The 20,032-nt window shown below is 24.1% G+C and overlaps 1 protein-coding gene across 1 annotated transcript in view; it reads left to right on the forward strand.

Moving 5' to 3' along the window:
• Window positions 1-19,846, forward strand: part of LOC134829281 (potassium channel subfamily T member 2) — a 52,151-nt gene extending 32,305 nt beyond the window's left edge. Inside the window, 14 exon segments of the mRNA XM_063842304.1 lie at window positions 932-1,108; window positions 3,551-3,772; window positions 4,005-4,158; window positions 7,650-7,814; window positions 8,892-8,997; window positions 9,981-10,196; window positions 10,784-10,947; window positions 11,003-11,114; window positions 11,179-11,364; window positions 11,423-11,554; window positions 15,071-15,223; window positions 17,065-17,270; window positions 17,330-17,621; window positions 19,049-19,846. Of these exon segments, the coding sequence (XP_063698374.1) occupies window positions 932-1,108; window positions 3,551-3,772; window positions 4,005-4,158; window positions 7,650-7,814; window positions 8,892-8,997; window positions 9,981-10,196; window positions 10,784-10,947; window positions 11,003-11,114; window positions 11,179-11,364; window positions 11,423-11,554; window positions 15,071-15,223; window positions 17,065-17,270; window positions 17,330-17,621; window positions 19,049-19,528 (2,765 nt within the window). The 3' untranslated portion in view covers window positions 19,529-19,846.
• Window positions 19,847-20,032: the final 186 nt, after the last annotated feature.

Raw genomic sequence — 20,032 nt, forward strand, 5'->3', positions numbered from 1 at the left:
AATTTTAATAATTAAATTTTTCTTTTAATTTGAAAAAAATAATATAGGTAAAAATTTTAAAATAAATAAAATTTTTAAATTTTTTTTAAATTTTTATCAAAATTTTAAATTTTTTATTTTATTTAAATTTTTAAATTAACTTTTTTTTTAATTAAATTTTCAAAATTTAAATTAATAAAACTAATAAAAAAATTAATATCTCGAAATTTATGTTAAAATTTAAAAAAAAATGTACGAATAATTTTTTCTGCTCGAAAAGTCAAATTTTAATAAATTAGTAAAACATGCGAATTTTTTCGCCATTTTCGCGAACAAAACTATTCAAACTCAGACAATTTAATCTCTTCAATCAAATGAGCTACAAAAAATAAAAAACGACTTTGCCACACAAAAGCAAAAGAATCCGACAGATGTTTATGACATTCATTAAAACATTCACATTATTATCATTTAGAGCTAGCTGGCAGCAACTATGAGTGATTGTGCTTTACTGAATGATTGTTCATGCCTTGCTTTTTTTTATTTTCCGTGTGTGTGTTTCGCTTTTGTTTATCATTTTCTCTCATCTTTGTTTGTGTTTTTTGCTCCTCATAAAAAAAAAAACTAAAAAAAAAATAACAAAAAAAAAAAAATCGTTCAACAGCTGCATTTCTTCCTCTTTCATTACATTTTTTTCACGAAATGTATTGTTCGACGATAAATTCTCATCAGCGCCATCATAAAAATTGAAACGAATTTTATATTTTATTTACATGATTGTAATTTTTTTTCTTTTTTTTCTGCATCTGCAAACTATTTGTACAAAACACAAACACGCATCCAACAAAAAAAAATATAATTAAAATAAAACACTATTTATTGTTGTTGTATTGATTGTTGTTCTCGTGCACACAAACACAAAACTTGTACAAAACAAACCATCGCGCGTCAGGAGTCACAAGTGAGAATCCAGTAATGGCCCCTGTGCCGTCTGTGTGTGTTCGTGTACCTCATAGTCCGAGCCTCGATTCGGATAAGCAATCCGATAGTCCTGGCAGTCCGCCGGCGACAAGAGACAAGAAATACCAACTGGATACGAATACGACAGAATTTGCAACTTTAGCCGTGCGTGAGTGTGTCAACCAAACCAAAAAAAAACCTATTTGTTAATTTTTTTTTATAAAAAATGTTTTTTTGCTTCTCCTTGTTGAATATTTAATTGCTCGTATGGTCTCTAAAATGGTATCTTCCTTTAAAGAAAAACTTACTTCTATCTTCATTTCTTCCTACTGTAAGAAAAAATGAAAAACTTGCATGACAGTTCTCGATTAAAATCCAAAGTAGTTGACGATAAATCTTCTTTTTCAACCCAACTTGCTTTCTTTCTCCTATTTAGTCTGTAAAATCCTTTCAAATATTTATGAAATAATTTTTTTGTAAATAAATTTTAATTTTTTCTTTGAAATTTTCCTTTAATTGTATAAAATGTTGATTGTTAGTTAGTGTCAAAGCTTTTTGCTTATTTATTTTTAATTTTTTAACCGATTCGGAAATTTTTACCGATTGGGCACGGTTTGATTTCAAGTCTCGTTCGGGTCTGATATTTACAAATTCAATTTGTGCGAGAGTTTAAACAAAGTTTTAATTAAATTTTAGTCTAATTATTTGAAAATATTAATTTTTTAAACAAGATTTTAAAATAACCGTAAAAATTTTTATTACCGATTCAATTTTTTTTTTAATTTTTCAAGAAATTATTTTTTTAAATAAATTCGAACAATAATTTAAAATTTTTTAAGCTTAACTAAACCTAAAAATATGTAACTAAGCTCAGAAATATCAAAATTTACTTAAGAAATATAAAATTTTTAAATAACCGGTTCATAACCGATTCAATAATCTACGTTTCTTTCTTCAGTTTTATTGAATCAATTTTAATAAACAAAGAAAAACTTTAACTAATCCCATAAAAGTCCTTTAAATCTCAATTCCAATGATAACAATAATTTCCTTTTTTCACCCACAACAAGAAATCAAACTCCAATTCCAATTAAACTGCCCTTCAAAAAACGTTACAAATCGGAAATCCAAAACCAATTTGTCTCCATTACAACTTTTTCCTCGTAACGAAAGAAAAAGTGAGGCAGAAAATAACAAAACGATTTCCAACACAATGGAACCGAACAAACGACTGTCTGAATAAAAAAAAACGAACAAACAATAGAATAGAATGAAGAAAAAAAAAGCAAACAAACAACTTTCAGTTGACAGATTAAAACATTTATCACAAAAGCTGCTCTTGCTTGCTTCTTGCAGCGCAAATGATAATAAAAAAACCCTTTTACCCCCTGTTTGTTTGTAGCTTCCTTTGACACACTTAATCTGCCGTTTTCTACTGTTTTCCATTTGACAAAAGTGTCAAGCCAAACACTCTTTTCTCACTATGTGCAAACAATCGCATCTCTCTGCAATTAAACATTCATGTTTCATGTGACACCAATTTTTTATCTCGCACATTCAGAGTTTTTTTTCTTGCACGTTGCTTTTGATGGGAATCCACGTGCCCTTGAATGATTTTTATTAGAAACTCTGTGGAATAATTTGATTTTTTAAGATTCGAGGAGTAAAAATAAGGCCCTAAATTAAGATTTTTATCGAAATTTTTATATTTTTTAAAATAAATAAAAGATTCTAAAAAAATTTTTATGTTTAAAAGAAAAAATAATTTCAAAAAATTAATAAATACAAAAAAATAAATAAATAAAAAATTTTGATAAAATTTTCAAACGTTTAATAATTTATAGAAATTAAAAAAAAATAATTAATTATTAATAAATTTAATCAAAATATTTTTATTTAATTTAAAAATATAAAAAAAATTAAAAAACCAAAATTAATTTTTTTTTTAAATAAATAAATAAAATTAAATAAAAAAAAAAATAAAATAAAAATTTTGATGAAATTTTTCAAATTTTTGTAAAAATTTAACAAAAAAAAAATAATTTAAATTAATTAATAAATAAATTAATTAAAAATAATTTTCAAAAATTGACAATGAAAATTTCAATGAAATTATGATATTTTTATTAAAAAATAAATATTTAATTTTTTAAATAAAATTTTTTAATGAATATTTGAATCAAATTTTTCTAAATTTTCAATTTAAAAAAATATAAAAATAAAATTCTCAAAAAAAAAAATAGAATTAAAAAAAAATAAAATTTAAAGGACCTTATTTTTTACAACCTCAAGGCTCAAAAAAAATGTATTTCATCCCACTGGTCAGAGTTAGAATAAAAAAATGGGACAATTACCGCGTGACAAACTCAAATCCTTTTTCAATTATTTTTCATTATAATTCTTCTGTAGGTAGTTTTTTTTATCTTCTTATTCTCGACAGTAGTTAGAGATGTTCGCTTTATGAAATTATTATGATGATTACTTCCTTAATTTAATTTTCTGAACCATTTTTTATTATAAAAATTTTTCTCTTATTTAAATTTCCTTCCTTCTCAAGAAAATTATTTAAAAAAAAATTAATGAAAAATTTCTTGTTCCCAAATATTTTTAGCTACATTTGGTGAATCAATTACACCAAATACAATTCAAACCTCAGACTCGAAGCCGAACCTGAAGGAAAGCGTTGATCGGTTCAGCAGTACAGGAAGTGCAAGCAACACGACGCCCGGATCTCTGGGACCCTCGCAAATGAGCACGCCCGGTAATCACTTGGAAATTCCATCAAACAACAATCCGAATTTGCTGTGTGTGGATATGCTGAACCAAAGGAGGGGTAAAAAATTTTTTTTTTGTTTTATTCATGAAACGATTAAGAAAACGAAAAAAATGCAAAAAATCAATCGTTCGAACAGGAAATATTTTTTTCCTATTGACACTAAAAAAAAACGAAAAAGGGACGAGAAAATAATTCAAATTTCCTTTTTTTTCATGTTTTTTTTCCCTTCTGCATCTAAAATCGGCGGAATAATTTCTTGATTGGGCCTGAAATGATGATGATGATGTAGGAAGTAGACGACCATCAATATTACCGGTGCCCGACATGATAACGTCAAGTATGATTAGCTTTGGTAACGACGACGGCATTGACGGAGAGGAAAACGAAAGTGACGACGAACTCGAAGACGATGTCCCATGGAGATCACCTTCCGAGAAAATTGCGTAAGTAGATTTCTGTGGAAAAATTGCACTTTTTATCAATAATAACTCTTATTTTTTCGATAAAAATAACTTTAATGGATGAAAAAATGTTTTCATTTCCATTCATGTCGCTAAAAGAAAAGAAAAAAAGAAATTTTTTTGTACATAACACATCCATCTAAACACATAAAAATATAAAATATTGCACAATAGTGTCCTTTTTAGTCTTTTTTCGTGTCGTTGTAAAAAAAAAGATCAAAACAACTCCCCAATATAAATATTTTACTCTGTCTCTGGAAATGCTTTTACATTGTTTTCGTTCCTTCTTCCTTTTTTTCACTTTTTATTATTATATTATTATTAGAAGTCACTTGTACATTGTACCTTGAACGTTTTCTTTTGTCATTTACTGTTTTTTTTTGTAAAATTCCTAAAAAAGAAGGTTTGACACACGTGTCTAAACGTTTAATACTTTCGTTTATGATACCGTTTTTAGGACAGCTGCTTTGTCTTCTCAGATAAATTTTTATGTTATTTTTTATATTAAACTGTTTTGTGTTTCATGGCACGTCGTTGGATGATTTGGAAAATTATATTGAGAAACTGACCTGACTTAGTCATTTATTTGATGGGAAGGTTGATGAGCAATTTGTATTTTTTTTTTAATAAAAAGGGAATATTAATAAGGTTGTTTTTTTAGATAAAAAAATATTTGAGAAAATTTTTAAGAGATTCAGGATTTTTTTTTTATTTTTTTTTTTAAAATTACAAAAAAAAAAAAAATAAGAAAAAATAAATTTAATAAAAATATTTTTTTTATTTAATTCATTAAATCAAATTAAATTTAATTTAATGAATTAAATTTAAAAAAATATTTTTATTAATTTAATTTTTTTTTATTTTTTAATTTCTTTTTAATTTTATATTTAAGTTTTTTTTTTATTTTTTTTTTAAATTATAATTTTTTTTTAATATTAAATAATTAAATATTTTTTTATTATTTATTAAAAAATATTAATAAATAATAAATTTAGATAAAACTCATAATTCAAATTTTTTTAAATAAAAATTAAAAAAAAAAATAAATAAAAAATTTAAATTTATTTAAAAATTAAAAAAAAAAATAAAAATATTAAAATTAAGTTTAGAAAAATAAAATAAATTATGTATTTAAATAAAATTAATACATAATTAATTTTTGTAAAATTTTAAACTTTTAAAGGTCCAAAATTACATCAAAAATTTAATTAAAGAGCATTTTTAATGCCAAAATTCTATCGAATTCCTCTTCATTAATTATTTTTTTAAATTTTTGAACAAAAAAATTTAATATGATGCAGAAAAAAAATTATGCGATTACTTTAAAATTCTTAAAATAAATAAATTATGAGTTAAAACCTGACATTTAATAGAATTTTAATTGAAAAATAAAATAAACTAACCCGAAGTCTTCCATTAAATTTCTGTCAGAATACAAATTTTGTCACTATATCTGTGACAATTTATCTCTTCTTTTCATGTTTTTTTATGAAAATTGCAGTAAAAACTTTCCTAAACTTTAAATAAAATTGACATTGACAGAAATTGTTTGTACAAATATTTGAAGTCACTTATGTCACGCTTTTTCCCCCTCTGGAATAAAAATTTTATTACAGAAGAAATTCAATTTTTTAGAATAAAAAGTGAATATTTTGGCATTCAAGTGAAGTTAGAATTTTTTTTGCAATTTAATCGTTGCCAGAAGCTTCCAAAACTATGTAAATTTAGTCACGACTAGCAGTAATAAAAATGGTAAAAACCAAATAAAACGCAATTCGTTGAATGTGACAATTTTTTTTTCAACTACAATTTTTATCTCGGTGTTTCAAGTTGATTGGTTTTTAGTATTATACGCCGATAACTTTTAGAGGATGATGATGTGATGGTGCGATATTCGTGCGAAAAAGATCAGCGTTTTGCATTTTTTATTGCCTTTTTAGGCCTAAAAATGCATCAATAATGCAATGAAACTAAATGGACCATTTTCGGATTTTTATTGGAGAGGACATTTTCTCAAATAGTTTAGCGATAAAATTTTAAAGGGATTATGAAAATGCGACGTGACGACCATTATTTTTTTAATGTTGTTTATTTTTTTATTATTTGCGATAAAAAGTCCATGAAAACCTACAATTTGTCTGGGAAATCATTTTTTTATCATTATTTCTGAGAAAATGTGACAGTAAATAATTTTTTTCTCATGTTTTTATTTATTTTTTTTCTGCTTGCACAAATAGTGAGCTCACTCTTTTTAGCTGGAAATGCAATGATTTTCAATGCAATTCGTTTAGTAGATATTTTTTTCTCTTATGTTTCATTGGTTGTTAGAAGTTGATATTTATTTATAAAGTTTCAAATAGGCAGGAATAGTGAGATAAGATAAAAATTATTTTAAAGCTCCATAACAAATTATTTTTTTTTTAATTAAAGGAAATTCTTAAAATTAGAAAAAAAAATTGTAATTCAATCTATTTCAAATTTTTCAAAATTTTTAAAAAATATTAAATTTTTAACAAGAATCCTGTTTTCAAAATCAAAAAAAAAAATTATTTCAAAAATAAATATTTTCAAATTTTGAAAAAAATTTAATTAAATAAATTTAATTTAATTAAATTAGGTATTATTAATTTTTAATTTAATTTTAATTTAAAAAAATAGTTAAGTTAGTTTATTAATAAATACAAAATGAAAAATAAATTATTTAATTTAATATTTATTTAATTAATTTATTAAATAAATTATTTATTTAATTAAATTTATTTATTTAAATTAAATTATTTAATTAATTATTTATTTAATTTGAATTTAAATAAATTTAATAAATAATAAAATGGTATTAAAAAAAATTAATATCTATATATTTTAATAAATTCAATTAACAAAATAAAAATAAATTTGATAATGAATAAATTTATTTATAAAAAATTTAATAATTTTTTTTAAATAAATTAAATAAACAAATCCATTAAATTAAAAATAAAAATAAATTGATCTGAAAAAAATTATACATTTAGCTAAAAATTAAATTAAATTTTATTTTTTTCAAATTAAAATCAAATTTTTAAAATGCAAAAGTTTATAATTTTTTTTTTTTAATAAAAAATTCAGAAAAATATTTTTTTTCTCATTATTCCTGCCAAATAAACGCAAGCAAAAATTGTCATAAAATGAATTATTTTATAAATATTATTTAAAGTTCAATCAATTACTTATTTATATTTTTTATGATTTTCTCGAAAATAAAAAAAAGTATTTCCGTATTTTTATGTTCTCACCTTTTAACGTACTTTGTAACACTATTGAATTTAATAATAAATATTCATAAAGCCCTTCCCTTCATCTGTAACTTTTAAATATATTTGCCCGTATTTTTCTTATTTTTCCCTTTTTTACACCTTTTTATACCTTTTATACCTTATACCTTTATATATATAAATATTATGTATGTTTACACACCTACTACCAACAACTAGCATTGGAAGCGATGAATTTTCCCACATACCTTCTTACTCACTCGTTATAAGTGCGACAGACGATTCAAATCATAGTTATAGCTCTACATCTGATAGTAACTGTAACAATAATAAAGATAAACGTCGTACAACTTGTTCCCCTGCATGGCATGCTGACTGTTCCCGGTAAGTGAATGATTGATACGCGACGCGGAAAGACGTTTTCCATCTTCGACTTCGAGTTTATTCGAAGTCCTTCTCTCTCTCACTCACTTTTCTCTTTGTACATAAATTCTTACGTCTTGTTGATCTTCTTGCCACACTTCAGAATGATTTTTTTCGATGGAAAAAAGAAGCGTGGACTAAAAATAAATATCTAGGTTGCAACTCTGAGTGTATTGTTGTTGTTGTTGTTACTGCTATTAGATGTCTTGTGCTAAAAAATTGTAAATAATATAAATAAATTTCTCGTTTTTATCCAAAGTTGCGTCTCTGAAGGGAATCACGTGGAATAAAAACGGGAAAAATCTGGAAAAAAAATTTTTTTAAATAAATTATTGATGTTTATTGGTGTTCATGTTCATATATTGAATGACAAGCGCACTCTCCGACTCTCGATTCATAAAAAAACTTTCATGCGGATTCACAATTATTTATGCAAAAGTTTCGCAACAGGACGTCACATCGAGTAAAATTCCTCTACAAATAATTTCCTGTCGCAAATACCTGCCTTGGCTTGCTTGTTACCGCAATAATAATGCTTAAAACGAGGCGATGAGTAGTTGTTGCTCATTATAAAAAATATTGTTACTTGATTGGATTGGATGACAAGACAAAGTTTGCTCGGCTTGTAGAATATGGCTTGAAATTGACCCCTTTTTGTGTAAAAGTTGTAGATTAATGTTTAGAAATTTATTTTAAAGCTGGCTTGGCATGTAATCAGACACTGAAAGTTGACTTCAATTTCAAATCAATTAAAATGAGGTGAAAAGGATAAATTTATTGGATTACCTTTTTCAGTGTCTGATATGAGCTGCATGGCTGTTTTTTTTAATTAATTAATAACTTTTTGCACACAATTTTACTCTTTTTTATAACAAATCATCATTTTTTTGAGCTTCAGAAAAAATTAACTAAAAGAAGAGAAAAATCGAGTATTTAAAAAAAAAATTAGAATAGAAAAAATTATTAAAAAAATAAATAAAATTGGGTTTAATTAATTTTTATCGATTATTTGCTTCTTTTTCCCTTGGGCGGTTTTAGTATTGTGAAAGGATTTCCTCCAGTGTCGCCGTTTATTGGTGTGAGTCCGACCCTTTGTTACTTGCTGAAGGAGAAGAAACCATTATGTTGCTTACAACTTGCTCAGGTAATTTTTTTTTACAATTTTTTTTATTCTAAAAAAATATTTTAAAAAATATTAAAAAATATTTTAAAAATATTTAAAAAACATTCAATAAATATTTTTAAAATTATTCAAAAAATATTTTAAAAATTATTTAAAAATATTTAAAAAATAACTTAATTTTTTTAAAACTTATTGAAATGAAAAAAAAATAATTAAAATTAAATTAAAATTAAAATTAAAATTAAAATAAAATTAAAATTAAAATTAAAATTAAAATTAAAATTAAAATTAAAATTAAAATTAAAATTAAAATTAAAATTAAAATTAAAATTAAAATTAAAATTAAAATTAAAATTAAAATTAAAATTAAAATTAAAATTAAAATTAAAATTAAAATTAAAATTAAAATTAAAATTAAAATTAAAATTAAAATTAAAATTAAAATTAAAATTAAAATTAAAATTAAAATTAAAATTAAAATTAAAATTAAAATTAAAATTAAAATTAAAATTAAAAATAAAATTAAAATAAAAAATTAAAATTAAAATTAAAATTAAAATTAAAATTAAAATAAAATTAAAATTAAAATTAAAATTAAAATTAAAATTAAAAATAAAATTAAAATTAAAATTAAAATTAAAATTAAAATTAAAATTAAAATTAAAATTAAAATTAAAATTAAAATTAAAATTAAAATTAAAATTAAAATTAAAATTAAAATTAAAATTAAAATTAAAATTAAAATTAAAATTAAAATTAAAATTAAAATTAAAATTAAAATTAAAATTAAAATTAAAATTAAAATTAAAATTAAAATTAAAATTAAAATTAAAATTAAAATTAAAATTAAAATTAAAATTAAAATTAAAATTAAATTAAAATTAAATTAAAATTAAATTAAAATTAAATTAAAATTAAATTAAAATTAAACTAAAATTAATTTTTTTTAATTTTTTTTTTAATTAAATTAATATTTAAAAAAAATATTTTTTTTTGTTAAAAAGGTGTGTGAACACTGTAGTTACCGCAATGCAAAGGAATACAACTGGCAAAATAAGACAATAATATTAGCAGCTGATTTTGCATCAAATGGCATCTATAATTTCCTCATTCCACTACGTGCCCATTTCAAATCGAAAACGTCGCTAAATCCGATTATTTTGTTGTTGGAACGCAGGCCTGATATTGCATTTTTAGATGCAATTTCGTATTTTCCATTGGTAAGATTTTTTTTTTGTGAGAAATTTTCTGGATTGATAATGAAATTAAGAAAAATGCTCTTATTTTTGGTTTAAAATATTTTTTTTCTGAAAAAAATAAAAATTACAAAACTAAATAAAAAAAATTAATTAAAATAATAAAAAAAATTAAATTAAATTGAATTTCATAAAATTTTTAAAGTTTAAATTTTTTTATAAATGTATTTTTTTTAATTTTAGATGTTTTATGCCATTTTGTTTTAATTTTATTAATTTATTAATTTTAATGATTTAAAAAAAATTATTTTTATTGTAAAACATTACCAAGAAAAATTAAAAATTCTTGAATATTAAATAAAAAAAAATTAAAATTTTTCAAATTTAAAAAATTTTGGTCAAAAAATAATTTTAATTTTAATGTTTATATTTTTTTTATATAAAAACAGTCGTTAAAAAATTTAAAAAAATGTTTTTTTTCATCAGAACTTAAAAATTTAATATTAAAAAAAAAAGATCGTAAAAACCAAGAAACTTATTTTTTTTTAAATATATTTTTTGCTTAAAATTTCATTTATTTTATAAAATTTAATATTTACCTCATTCCGTAGGTTTACTGGATGCTTGGCTCAATCGATTGCCTCGACGACTTACTACGTGCCGGCATAACGTTAGCTGAAAATGTTGTTGTTGTTAACAAAGAGCTGTCCAATTCGGCGGAGGAGGATAGTTTATCAGACTGTAATACAATTGTTAGTGTACAGAATATGTTTAAGTAAGTTTCCTTCCTTTTCCTAAAAATATTTTTTTAATTTTTAAATTTTTTAAAGGTTTTTCCCAAGTATTAAAAGCATCACCGAGTTATCGCAGAGCTCCAATATGCGTTTTATGCAATTTCGAGCTCATGACAAGTATGCATTACATTTAAGTAAAATGGAAAAGGCAAGTCATCGCATCGATTCAAGTTCAAGGTTTCATTTAAAATTTATTATTTTTTTCCCTTTAGCGGGAGAAGGAACGTGGATCTCATATTTCGTACATGTTCCGATTGCCATTCGCTGCTGGCTCAGTATTCAGTGCATCGATGTTGGATACGTTGTTGTACCAGGCATTCGTGAAGGATTATGTGATTACGTTTGTGCGACTTTTGCTGGGCATTGATCAGGCGCCGGGCAGTGGATTTCTCACTTCGGTAACAATTTTCCCGAACATTTTCAATTTTTTACTTAAATTCAACGAATTTTTTTTAGATGAAAATAACGAAAGACGACATGTGGATCCGCACGTATGGCCGTTTGTACCAAAAATTATGTTCGACATCTTGCGAAATACCGATCGGAATTTATCGCACCCAAGACACATCAAACTCAGATGCCACACACGTGAGTAGCAATTCGCCTGTAATGGAACGATGGATGTCGTTTGGAAATTTTAGAAAAAAACCCAATTGTGTGCGACTTACAGCATCGGTGAGTCCAAAAATTACAAAAAAAAAAATCATCAGACATTTTTTTTTTTCGAATCACAAACACATTCACACGAAATTCATGAGAAAAAAATTTAAAAAATCTTCAGGTCTAAATTTCATTTAAAAAAAAAACGTTTTTATTATCATTTATTATCCCGCTTTTCATTATTTCTGTATTTCTTACATTTTATTTTTCAAGACAAAAGCTTTTGTGTTATTTTTTGTACGTTTTTTTTATCATTCATCCGACAAATAACAACAAATCCTACAGAAAAAAGTGAGAAAATAAGAAAAACGACGATAATTGGTGCTGAGATTCAATGAACGAGATAATAATCGATTGATTTGCATTAAGAGCACATAAAAGTGAAGAAAAACGATGAATAACAATGATGATAATTTCAAATAAAAAAATTGAAAGAAAAAAAAGTGATAACGATACAATTGAAAAAAAATCATTAAAAGGCTTACGTGACACGTCTTTCATTCATTTTTTTTTGTTTATTTGTTATTTTAATTTTTGTGATAATATATTTTCTGTTAATTTTTGGTTTTGTGTAATTTTTATAATTAAAATAACCTTGAACCTGAAAAATTCGTGCCCATGAATAAATTAAATTAAAAGAGGATTAATTCACAAAATAATTAATTATTATCAAATCTAAAAAAAAAACAATGAAAAAAAAATTCACTGCTTTTTATCACTATTTTTCTATAATTTTTTTTTCTTTATTATTTAATTATCTTTGCTTTTTACTCTATAAAAAAAATTTTTTTTCAACTTGACTATAGGAAATATAACTCTTAAAAACTTGCCTTGAACTACATAAAAAACTTTTTACAATGAAAGCCAAAACCACAAATTTCTCTCTTTTTTGATTAATTATTTTCAAACTTTTTTTTCTGTAATTTAATTTTGTTCCTGAAAGTAAAATACATGCTGCAAAACATACTTACATACATGCATAATAAAATTAATGATGCGCCTATTCTTACATGAGATTACAGGTTTTGTTACATATTTTACATATATTGAGCTTAAAGCTTTAAATACACACTTGGAACATAAAAATGATTAAATTTTGCTAATTTTGACAAATTTTGTACAAACACGACACGAAAGCCTTTGAAAACATTTAGATGATAGTTTAGTTTTTTATATAAATTTTAAAATAACGTCGAAAGAATTTAATCAAGAATTTTTTAATTTTTTTTTATTAATTTTAAAATATTTTTTTTCAACAGAATTTAATAAAAATAAATATTAAAAATAATTAAAATAAAAAATTTAAATTAAATTAAATTTAAACAAAAGTTAAAATTTTAATTAATTTAAAAAATTTTTTTTTAAAAATAAAAAGTTAAAAAATTGAAAATTTTTTAATTTAAATGTAATAATTTAAAAAATTAATTTTAAAAAATATTTTAAAAGTCATATAAATATATTCTGTTAAACACAGAAAAAGAAATTTTTTTATGACTTTTAAAACATTTTTTTAAAATAATTTTTGGTTTTATAAAAAAAATTAAAATTAACAAAAGATAAAATTTTAATTTTAATTAATAAAAAATAATTAAAAAATTCAAAATTTTAAATTAAAAAATCATTTTAAAAAAATCAAAATAAAATTGAAAATATTAATTTCATATTCAAAAAATATTTTCTAACGATCAACTTTTTTTCTTCGATGAAAATTTAATATTATTGATATTTTTTTATTATAAGAATTGAAAAATGAATCGTCTCTTAACTTTTAAAAGAAAAAGAGATTTTGACACCTTCTGTAAAAAAATGTTAGACAAATTTTGTACAAATTACTTAGGTCTGCAAAGTTTTGACAGCAAATTAAAATATTTCAATTTTTTCACACTTTATTCATTCTTAGATAGAAACATGAAGACAAAAAAAACGTAAACGACTAAATATCTACGTTAAACGAAAAAATCACTTTTAACATTTTTCACCTTTGTTAATAAATTTTAGAATTCCATTCAGTTAACACAAAACACTTTCAAGACACTTAAGCTTAAATTACAAACTTTATAGATTTTTTTAAACTTTTTTCAAAAATTTTACTTTTTAAATTTTTTAAAATAATAAAAAATAGTTTTGAAACTCCAACTTAGGCTTTTATGATAGTTTATGAAATAAATTTAATTTAATTAGTGCTCAAAGAAACTTTTAGGATAGAATTTAATTTTTTAAAAAAATATTTTCTTTATGAAAAAAAGTGATAGATAATTTTATTTTTTTTAATGAATTATTTCGCTTTAGAACGAATAAATCTTTTCTATAGTGAAGCTATTTTCCTTTAAAATTTTTTTTTTTTGTTTTAAATAGATTTTCAGATTAATTTAGCTTTCAATCAAACAATTTACACTCAAACTTTAATTTATTTTAAAAATTTCTTGATTTTTTTCAATCTTTTTTGAACTTTTTGGACTTCCGATTGCAATATAATAAAATATTTTATATAAAATAAATAATTCAGCGCACACACAGTGAGTTTTCTCTCGTTTCTTTAATCATATAATAATATAGCTTTTCGCTTGAATTTAACATTTTAATAAAAAAGAAAACTTTATTTCCAAACAACATCATCGGTACTAATAAAAAAAAATATTTAAACAAATATTTTAAAAAAATGTGATTAGTACCTTTTGGCTGTGCATATATTTAAAAAAAATACAAAAAAATGTGGAAAACTGTTTTTAATTATTTAATTTTATGTTTTTTAGAATTTTTTGCATGCCATTACTTCGTAGTAGTAGTTAGAAAATTTTTAACATTTTTGTAGATTTTTACTAAAAAAAAATTATTTAAACTCACCTTGAATTTCCTCTCAGATTTCCGGCTTGGCTACCGACTACTTTCTCTCTCCATCTCTCTTACTTTCCTTGTTTGATTGATGTTTCATTTGCAAATTTAACTTTTTTAAACTTGAGTCGCAGAATGTTGTCACGATAATATCAAATAATGACACAAAATTACACTCACACAGGATTTTTTTTTATTATTTTATTTTTGAAAATTTTTTTATTATATGTGTTGCATGATTAATTTAAATTTTATTTATTTTTATTTTATTTTTGTAATTTTGTACCAAAAAAATATAAAATTCACATGAAAACACAAAATATCCTTTGAAAATAATTCTTTTAATAAGTGTGAGTTTCTCTGTTTTGTTCGTTTTTCGATTAAAAATTGAAATTATTAAATGTTAATTTTATTTATAAACACAAAAAAATTAAAATTTTTTTCCAAACTAATATTAATTTTCTTTTTTTCGATTCTTTTGTCTCTTTCTTGATAAAAAAAAACTTAAAAAAATCATTAAATCGTGAAATTAATCAAAAAACAAAAAAAACGCTTGACGCATGTTGTTACTTCTTAAAAAAAAAATTATTGAATGGTAAAAAAAATCATTAGTATGAAGAGGGCGTTCAAGAGTGCAGCAAAGAAGGAAATGGTAACGGTAATAATAATGGGGGTGGTGGGTTACGAACTGTGACTTATCGTCCGCCAGCGCATCACAAATCAACCACGTGTTTGGGAAGTTGCTCTGATCGACGTGGGTCAGCTGTAAGTACGGTTTAATGGAATGTTTTGTTTTGTTTTTCGTTGTCATTTATTCTATAAGTACAAAAAATTACACGAGAAATATGAAGCGTGGTGTGTTTGATGTTTTGTATCTCTCTCTCTTTCCCTTGAGATTTTTTTTTTTTTTTGGTTTTTGTAATTTTAAAAGTAAAAAATTGTTGTCTTATTGTGAAATTTCTATCTGAAACGGTCTTTTGTATAAAAATTTTTAAAAATTCACCTCGAAATTTTTTTTCAGTAAATTCACCACTTTGCAAATTTTCTTCAAAACTTCTCCCGATTTTCAATAAATTCACCTCTTTAATAATATTTAGAGTAAAAATCATTTGTATCACAAATCAACCACGTGTTTGGGAAGTTTCTTAATAATATTTAGTAAAAATTGATTTGAAGTAAAGTTTCTTAAAAACTCACCTCGAAATTTAAATTCACCACTTTGCAAATTTTCTTCAAAACTTCTCCCGATTTTCAATAAATTTACCTCTTTAATAATATTTAGAGTAAAAATCAGTAGAAATTTTTGAAGTAAAGTCCTAAAAACTAACCTAAAATATAAATTTAAAACAAAATATTTTTAGAAGTTCACCACAAATCAAAATTTTTACTCAAAAGTCACCTCAGGGTAGATTCAAAATATTTTTAATCCGAAACTTAATTTTTTAATGAAATAAAACTCACCTAAAATAAATTTTTGCCCAAAATTCACCTCAAGAGTAATTTTGAAAATATTATCCAAAAATTTACTTCAGAAAGGGTTTTTCAAAGAATTTAAGGTCCATGTTTGATTTTTGTTGAAATATAACCCACAAAAATACTCACCCTAGGAGCAATTTTTAGTCCCAAATTTGATTATTGAAGAAATAAATATTCACCACGATTCGAAATTTGTGCCTAAAATTCACCTCAAAAATAGATTTTCAAAGAATTTAGGGCCCATGTTGAATTTTTGTTCAATAAAAACTCACCACAAATCCAGTTTTTTGCTTTAAATTCACCTCAGGAGCAAGTTTGAAAAAGTTTTTAGTCCAAAATTTGATTTTTAATGAAAAGATATTCACCACAATTCTAAATTCGTACCTGAAACTCACCTCAAAAGCAGATTTTCAACAAATATGAGGTCCTTGTTTGATTTTTGTTGAAATAAAACTCACCACAAAATATTTTTTTTCAAAAATCCTCAATTTTTTGACGAGAAATTCACCACAGCTAATTTTTTTCGCCCGAAAAATCGTAAAATCCCATTAAAAATTTTATCGAGAGTGATTATTTCCTTAATTCTCTATATGAATGATTGTACCTTTTTGCATGCAATTCACCACACTCCCTTCCAAAATAGTCCAAACTCGACAAACGTCGACGAAAAGTTCACTTCCAGGTAAGTTGCAATTTTTACACTCGACGACACCGACACGACTCTTACACAAAAAATCATTCCTTTTAGTTTAGTTACTCACTTTAGTGTTTGATTTTTCGAGCTTTGTATCGACTTTGACGTCGTCACTGATGCGCTTCATCATCCATCTTCTTCATGTATTAGGGATTTGTTTTTTTTTGTTTGTACAGTAAATAAGCAGTGTTAGTGCAAAATAGCTAAAAAGTAAAATAAAAAAAAAAAAATATTTAAAGATATGCACAATCCATGCAGTGTTGTTCCCTTCACAACTTCCGATCAAATCACGTCAATGTGAAATGTCGATAAAAATATTTTGTTTGCAAAAAAAAATATTTTTATTTAATTTCCATGTAGTGCAATGAAAAAAAGGAGAAAAAGACATTTGTTTGTCAATCCGTAATAAATTTCTTTTGATTTTTTTTCTTGACAGTACTCGATCAACATGGGTGACGAGGCGCGCGACAATCATGCCCAACAAATCGAACGTGCTGAGATAGCGAATTTGGTGCGAAGTCGCATGGAATCGCTAAATCTGCCCACGATAGATTATGATGATGTCAGTGAGAAACGCAATTCGTTGTCATACGTCATCATAAATCCATCGTGCGATTTGAAGCTTGAGGAAGGAGATATCATGTAAGTTGATTTTTTTACATTTTTCTTCTTTTTTCATTAAAAAAATTATTTTTTTTTAGATATCTCGTGCGACCATCACCCTTCTCCGCGCAAAAAACCTTCGAGCGACACAATTCACGACGCAAGTCCAACATCTCCTTCTGTTCGAACATAAATTTGGCGGCAGCAGCTGCAGCTGGGTCCCGACGCGGAAGCGGCATCGGCATCAATGCGATGGGCAGCCAGCAAAATGTGACTTTCGGTACGCCTCGCGCACCGCCATTAGCTGGACAAAATAAGTCAAATTCATTATCACTTCCAGACAGTCCAAATCAGCTGGGACAGGCGAGGGGGCGATCGAATTCGCTGAGAGTAAGTTAAGATTTTTCAGTTTTTTTTTATTGAATTTTTTTAATGAATTTTTGAAAGTTTTTTAAAATTTTTAAACATTTTTAACTAAAAACACGAAATACTTAGGTTTTTGCTTGCGCACACTGAATTAATGTCTAAAAATATCTAAAATTTTAATCAAACAAGTAATACAAAAATGTAGTAGAGACACATCGTCGTGTAGGTTGAATGGAACATTTTGCATGTCTCTCTATGTTTCTCTTCAACTTTTCTGCTTTTGATTTCATTAAATGTCATTTTTTTCAAAATTAAAAAAAAATTAAATGAGATTTTTTGTTTAAAAAATATTTTTTGAGTGCGAAAATTTTTCACAAATTTCATCATTTTTTAATTTCTCAATTTTTTACGAAAAAAAAAATTAATATTATTTTGATTTAATTTCGCGATAAAACTAAAAAATCCTAACAAAAATTACCATTTTCTATAAATTTTAAATTAAATTAAATTTGAATTAATTTTTAATACTTTTTTTAACACTTTAAAATAAAATAAAATATAATACTAAAATAAATTTAAAAATAAAATTAATAAAATAATTTAATTTATTAAAAATAATTTTAAATGCCTAAATTTAAAAATAAAAATTTATTTTTTTGATGAAAAAAAAAATTTTTTTTTAAATTAAAAAAAAAATATTAAAAAATTGAATTAAATCAATTAAAAATTAATTTAAATTATTTAAAATTTATTAAAATATTTAAGTTAATTATTTATTTTTTTTTTTTTAATTTTAATGAAAATATTTATTTCTCTAAATTTTAAAAATTAAGCAAAATTTAAAAAAAAATTATTTTAGTACTTTTTTCGAGATTTTCTCAAAAAATTAAATGAAAACTTAATAAAATAAATAAAAATTTAAAAAAATTTTGATTATTTGACCTAAAATACAAAATTTTAAAAGAAAAAAAAAATGAAAAAAATTTTTTTTAATTTTTAATAAATAAAATTATTAAATAAATTAAATTAAATAAAAATTATTTTTAATAAATTAAATTATTTTATTAATTTTATTTTAATATTATATTTTATTTTATTTAAAAAAAATTTTTTTTTCGTGAAAACTTGAGAAACTATGAAATTTGTGTATAAAATTTTTTTAAAAATAATTCGAAAAATTGGAAATAACGGCTTTTATCATTTGCTTAATTGATTTATACATAAAGAGGAAATCAACGTAACGGATTTTAGTGACGTTCGTTGATTTTCTCGAACAAAAAAGACAAAAAAAACTTTCTTTCTCTCACTTTTTATCATTATTATATCATTAGTAAAAACTCTGTCATAGTGCATGTCGTAACTTTTTTTTCTTTTGCTATAACTTTGTCTTGCATTAGGAACTTATGATGGTAGATCAGGCCTATCAACAACGTGTGCCATTCCATTTGCAGATCGACAATGACATCCTGCTGCGACGCTCCAACTCGCTGCGTCAAGGTCTCCCGAACATCGGGCAATCGGGTCGTCGCAAATCCTCGCTCGAAGAAATCGGCATCAGTCACTTTACGACGCTCATGCAGGCGACAAATCACTCGAATCCGATAAAAATCGCCCTCAATGGCAGCATCGGACTCGAAGTGACGCCGCCCGAAGAACCAACTGCCTCCTTTTTGGGCGTTCCGAGTGCAAGTAGTGCCAATATTTCGCCGCAACGCACCGGCTCGCTGCACGCGCTCAATCAGCAGCAACAGCACGACATGAATTCGCCTGCGATCCAGATTCAACAGGAAACGCCGTCGCCAACGTCGCCGCAACCGCCAGCGCATCACCAGAACTTGCAGGGAACAATTGTCTGATATAACCTAATGTGGGGTCGTAGGCTCCGCTCATCCACTAGCACCGCAAATAGAAATGCCAACAAATGGATATAACATTCGCCCAAGTCACGGCTGTCAAACAAGTATCTCGATTAGAGGCGGCACGCGATGTAGACACGACAGTTAGTGAGACAAAAAAAAAATAGACAAAATTTTACAAAAAAAAAACACTTTTTGCGACACGAAACGGTTTTCAACACAAACACACACAAAAATTACGGAATAAAGCCCTCAAAAAATTGCACATGTCATTTTATCGTTACTTTTAAATAAAAAAGTTTATCGTTATAAGAGAAAAATATATGAAAAAAAAAATTATAAATAAAAATCGTCAAAATTGGTGATTAACAGAGAAATTTTTAGAGAATAAAAATTGATTGTTACTAATGGGAGCAAATATTTAAATAAATAATAAAAAATGTTCAGAATTGAATTAGAGAATTGATGAACTACTAAACAAATTAAAAAAGAAAAAAAAATATTTTAAACTAAAAAAAATAAATAAAAAATATTAAACAGGAAAATCTTTTTTATTGCTTCAATCCTATACTAAAAAAA

The sequence above is a fragment of the Culicoides brevitarsis genome, chromosome 2 (assembly GCF_036172545.1).
Source record: "Culicoides brevitarsis isolate CSIRO-B50_1 chromosome 2, AGI_CSIRO_Cbre_v1, whole genome shotgun sequence".
NCBI lineage: Eukaryota > Metazoa > Arthropoda > Insecta > Diptera > Ceratopogonidae > Culicoides > Culicoides brevitarsis.